The sequence below is a fragment of the Plasmodium inui genome (assembly GCF_000524495.1).
Source record: "Plasmodium inui San Antonio 1 unplaced genomic scaffold supercont1.5, whole genome shotgun sequence".
Classification (NCBI taxonomy): Eukaryota; Apicomplexa; class Aconoidasida; order Haemosporida; family Plasmodiidae; genus Plasmodium; species Plasmodium inui.
The window spans coordinates 1,230,893-1,236,969 of NW_008481839.1; the positions used below are offsets into that span (position 1 = coordinate 1,230,893).

General features: G+C 26.3%; 1 protein-coding gene across 1 annotated transcript in view; it reads left to right on the top strand.

Moving 5' to 3' along the window:
• Positions 1 to 2,982, top strand: part of C922_01742 (hypothetical protein) — a gene marked incomplete at both ends in the record, with an annotated part of 13,540 nt that extends 10,558 nt beyond the window's left edge. The window contains one exon of the mRNA XM_008817345.1: positions 1 to 2,982. Within this exon, the coding sequence (XP_008815567.1) occupies positions 1 to 2,982 (2,982 nt within the window).
• Positions 2,983 to 6,077: the final 3,095 nt, after the last annotated feature.

A 6,077-nucleotide genomic window follows, 5' to 3' on the forward strand; every position in this document is an offset into this window, starting at 1 on the left:
ATATTGCTAGATAGCAATCTTAATAACAACAAATTCATTTATAATTTTATTCATGATATAAAAACTAGAGTAAAATTTATTGATATTTACAATGGTGCAGATTTTGTCATTTCCATAAACAATTTTGGTCATGTGTATTCATGGGGAAACAATAAATATGGATGTTTAGGGACTGGCGATAAGATCAATAGATACGCACCTACGTTAATTAACCCTTGCCATTTTTTTTTGTATGATTTTGAAAAGTTACAGATACACACAAATTATAAGACAGAAATAAAAATAAAGGAGTCAGAAAAGATAAATAGCAGGTGCTGTGAAAATATTTTGTACAATTCGTTAATCCTAGAAACAATAAAAAAGAATATTTACAATAAAAATAAAAGTTCACAAAGTGCTTTAAAGGAGAGCTCTGTAAAAAAAAGTAATGACAGTGATGAAAAGTTAGGCAATTCAAGCAATTTACTAAATGGAAATAAATACAAAGATGAAGACTTCTTCACCCTAAAAACAGAGAACATTTACACTTCAGAAAATATGTTTAATTTTGAAAATTTAGAAGTTAAAAATGTAGTTATAAGCGTACACAAAATATACGTCCCCATTAGTTCTATATTCTGTGGAAATAATCATGTCTGTGCATATTCAAATGGATCTATATTTATGTGGGGCGAACAGAAGCTAGGGCAAACATCCGTTCCTTTCGAGAACATCTACTTTGATATCTTTAACAAGTCGGAATTTTCAGATAGTGACTCAAATGATAATTATAAAAAAAAAAAAAATGAAAAAAAGGAAAATAACAAAAATAACAAAAATAAATTGTCAGAACTTTTATCTTCTTCCGTATCTTCATCGACCACGGAAAGTTACTACTTTAATATAATAGACAAGAAGAAAATAGTAAATATAAAAAATAAGTTTAACAAGGGTAAACTTTCGTTTTGCAAAAAAAAATTCAGTTTTAACGTTGAAAATCCCATTCAAAATAGTTTTAACATAACAAATAATGAGATACTACTCAACAACAAAAAATTAAAATTACACTCCAATTTAAACTCCATGAATAATATAAAAAGGAAAAAAATTAACAACAATTTAGTTCTTCTTCCAATTCAAGTCTGTATATTTAATTTATCATATAGAGTTAAAAAGAATGAAAATAATGCAAATAATAAAATAACCAGTATGGATTCCATCGAGGCTAAGGACAAGTGCAGTGTACAAAATTTAATAAATTTACATTGCAATTTACATGATGTGGAAAATGATAATGGCAATGATAATAACAGAAACGTTAATAAAACCTCGCAAAAAAAAGTAGAACCACAAGATGGCAATTTAAAAAGAAAAAACACCTATATTAGGATATTTGATTATCTGGAAACTTTTATAAAAGCAGAAGTAGTAAACATCTACATGAGTCTTTTTAGAAATGATATAAATATCTACACCAATATCCCGAATAATGTTAACATAAATCCTTATATTTATGGAATGAAGTTTTATGATTACAACTTTTACGATGAAAAGTATATGAATGTGCAAGACTACTATAGTGAAGCGCATAACAGAAAAGAGTGTACACATAAGAGTAATAAAAAATTGAACGTTTCGAATGGAAATGATTGTAAAAATGAGTATGATGATTTACATAAAGAAGGAAATGATGAGAAGGGCAGTGATAAAAAGGATTACGGCAATTCGGTAAATTCACAAAAAAAAATTGACATTCTTAATGTTGATGATCCAAATAAATTTGTAAAACTAATGAAAGAAAACGAAACTATTAATCCACAGATTTACGAATATATCGAGAAAGAAGAAACTGTATGTATCAATATTAAACTAATCATCTTTTTATTTTTATTCGTAAAAAAAAAGTACATGACGACTTTCTTGAACAATATTTTAATGGTATCCAATGTGTCATGTGGGGAGGCAAATACTGTAATAACGGGCTTTAAAAAAAGCATATATGATAAATATTACCAATATATAATGAAAAACATTACTTGCTCAGACAATTATAAGCATATGGAAAGTGAGAAAATAAAGTCAAAAATGAGTACGAACTTTCCTGAATTCTATTTCAGCTCAGCAAGTGAATTAAGCGATTTCATATATAGAAATGACATATATGACATTAAAAATTACACCAGCGCAATTGTAAATTGGGGAGATAAATCATTTGATGAATTCAAACTGATGAATTCAACCTATTCGTGTTCCGACACATCACGTTTATATCGTATGATAGAAGAAATACTGGCACACTATATGTGCATCTATATATGTGGCAGGGATACAAACAATAACTTATGTGTTAATAACATTAACCAAAGTGTCTACACCTTTACCCGAATCAGTAATAACTTTTTTTACTACAATTTCAATAATTTTTTATTTTTGTACAAGTACAATTATTACCTGTATTATATACACAAAAATAACGTTCATATAAGTCATAATAGCGACACAACGCATATACAGAACAATCCCCTTACGACTTTTAAAAATAGATTTAATACATTTGCAAATAAGGAAAATAATACAAATCTAACAAATTCAAAAGCTCAAGGTATTTCTCCAAACCAGTTTATAATAATAAAAAAAATTGTCTGTAGCAACATTGTAACATGTGTGCTTGACATACACAATAATATATACATGGCAGGGGACCTGAAATACTATTTTCCTAATTATTTTCAACACATGGCCTATGGATCGTCACCTTTTATTAACATTAATTTGAATAATACAAAGACCATAAAGAACATATCAATTAATGAAAATAATATATTTCTGATTTATGATGACAATTCTTTAAAAATATTAGGTTATAATGATTACATTGATTTTTTCAAATATAACCACCCTGTATTTTTTACTAATAAGCATAACCAGAAGCACCGTTATAATATGCTAACAATACAAAATTCTGATTTTTTAGTAAAACAAGTAAGTGTTTGCAATCTTTGATTTTTTTGAACTTTATAACAACTTCATGTTTTATCCAAATGTACATTTATATTCTAAACTATTTGGTAAAAATAACTTATACGTGTGTTAATGCACTTCCCCTTTTTTTTCTTTATAGGTTCACGCTGGAAATAATTGTGCTGTTCTTGTTATGAAAAAGAAAAGAGGGAAAAAATTTCCCCAAAAATCAATTAAGCATTTTAATTAAATTGAAACTCTTTTTTTCTTGTTCTTGATACATTTTTCATATGAAAATGTTTCCTTATTTTTTTTGCTTTATATGTACATACCCTTCTTTTTGCAATAAACTCCTTAATTTTTTTGTTTTAAGTACTGTTGATTTTAACTGTAAATTTAGGGATATATATTATTCCATGCAATAGGTTATAATATACGTTTATCCTAACATCATATAGAACACATTTTTTGTTTGTATTTTGCAAAATTTATATTCACGAAAAACGTTGTTTATAAATCGTTATCTTTGTAAAGAAAAATTAACTTTCATATTTTTATGTTGTGCAAACGAAATTAATATTTTTATATAATTTTTAAGGTTTATGTTATTCATTTTCTGTCACTTTGTCTGTCCATTTCTTTTCTTCACCCCTTTTTTAAGGTGTGCTAAATGATTAGTATACCAATGGTTTGTGCATTTAAAATATACAAATATTTTACAACGAAACTGTAACGATAAACTTATTTGTTAGCTTAACAATGTATATATATAAAAATGTTATGTTAGCACATATTTAGGGCAAATAAATAAACACGAAAAGGAATATAATTTTCTTGCATTGACTAAAATTATTAACAAAATATATGGTAAGTTCTCTAAATTTTAAACCCTCCTTTGAAATGAAAACTAACAAGGGGGGACATGTTTCTAGTTTCTAGTTCTCTTTATGCTGCGCGACTAAGACATTTTTAAAAGATATTATTTTTGTTTCATCGCTCAAAATGTTGCTGAACGAGAATGTGAGGATCTCTACCCTTAGACTCTGATAATTTACATGTTACAAGGGTGAATAAAATGAAATAAAAAGTTTTACATTGAGTAACAGAATTTTTCAAAATATTTTAAGCATTTATCTAAAGTTATGCAACGTAGCAGCATGAAGTATATGTAGAATTAAGTATTAAGAATGTTTTAACAATGCTTTAGACTTTCTTTTTTCAAAAACACCTCACTGTATTATTGATATGTTTTACACATTTATTTGCTGTGTCTCATATAAAATGTACCGAAATGGATGAAGTAAAATAATTCTACATCATTTTTATGAATTGTAGTGTTCATGGAAAAAAGATACTTATACACTTGAGTTTATTATATTTTTCATATAAAATAATACGTAAAAAGTTATCATTGTTACCCCTATAAATCTAACATGAGAATTTATGTTGTTCTTTAGGTTCCAATCAAAATACAGAAAAAAATGCTTAATATAGGGATTTGTTAACTTAAAAAAATTAGTTCATTTGTTATTCTCATTTGGCAATACCTCTCATACATATAATAAATATATTCACCTCTCATTTTCTGCAAAAGAGAAACTATAATTTTGAAATGAGTCTTCAGAAATATTCTTGTGCCTCATTTGATAATATTTCTTTATACGTATCCAAAGAACGGCACAGTCTTCAAAATTATTTCTCATGACGTATTTTATAAATGATAAATAATAAAGAAAAAATGGATAAACATTGATTGTCTTTTAAGACGCGTGTCGTCTTTTACTAAATGAAAATAGTGATTTAGATGTAACATCTACATAGAATTAACAGGAAATGGTATATCTTTTGTTCGTTATGTGTCTTATGTAAGAAGGATTTTATAAATTTACATCCATTTTTTGTGAATTCAATAAACTATTCTATTTTTTTCTGTTTCAAATTTCAGCATATTTGTGTTAAAGATGTTTAAAAAATTATAAATGTATATTTTTAAAAAGAGTTCTTTTCATAATTGATTTTTAATTACATTCGTGATCATCGCCATTATTAATAAATTTCATAATACAAGTATAAAATAAATTGTCTAAGAAATGGTGAACTTTGTGCTCTTAATTGCACAAAGTGTAAACGGCTTCACCTGAAGATTAAGTTTATCTAAAATATAAAATTATACGCAATTAGTTACGATACATTACTAAAAATATTAATTTAGAAGAAAAAAATGGGGGTATATATAAATTCATAAATTCTTTTTTCTGTCATGGAAAAAATTGGAAGTTATTGTTCAGAAACATGGTTCTATGCATGAACCTCGGGTATGTTCTTACACTAAGTCATTTCTGAAGGTATGTACCATTAAAATAAACTGAGATTTTGGCAAAAAAAGTGGATATATTTCGCGACTTCGAAGAATAAATTTAGAAAGATGACCATTTACTTACAGGTGTTTTCTTTTTCCTTGAAAAGAGTTTTCATGAATAACATTATATATTCTTTTAATCGCAGTCACATACAACTTGCTATATTGAACATATGCGCAATACCTATCTTCCATTTTACTTTTTGCAATGCCGAAAGGATTAACTTTATATTTTATCTAGATTTCTAAAAAAGTAGTAGTATGGTTTCCTTTAAAGCTTGTCTAGGTCTAATAAGACATATTATTAAGAAACATATAGTCTATATAAAGGTTGGGTTAGTATACACCCATGTGTGTCAGAGTATGAAATACATTATAATTAATTCCTACATATTTGTGTGATGCGCAATGAAAACGTTAAAATGTAAAAAGATAGTAAAGATTAAGAAAAGTATTTCAAGGTAAATTCCTAATGGAAGTATAAAATTAACATGGTTCATAAACAAAGAAAGAACTTGGAATTGTATATACTGTTTGTCATAAATTATATGTTGCAATGGACCATATATTTAATAAGAGTTCTTGTTTTTAATATAAGTCTTAGAGAACAATTCTATATTCTAAAAAAATATATATTATCACAGGATGTATGTGATTATAATTAAAGTACAAAATATTTTCCTTCTCATATATATCTCAGTATTAACATGTGTAAAAAATGATAACAATAATAATAATAAAATATGCTACTTAACATAAAATTGCATATTTAAAACAT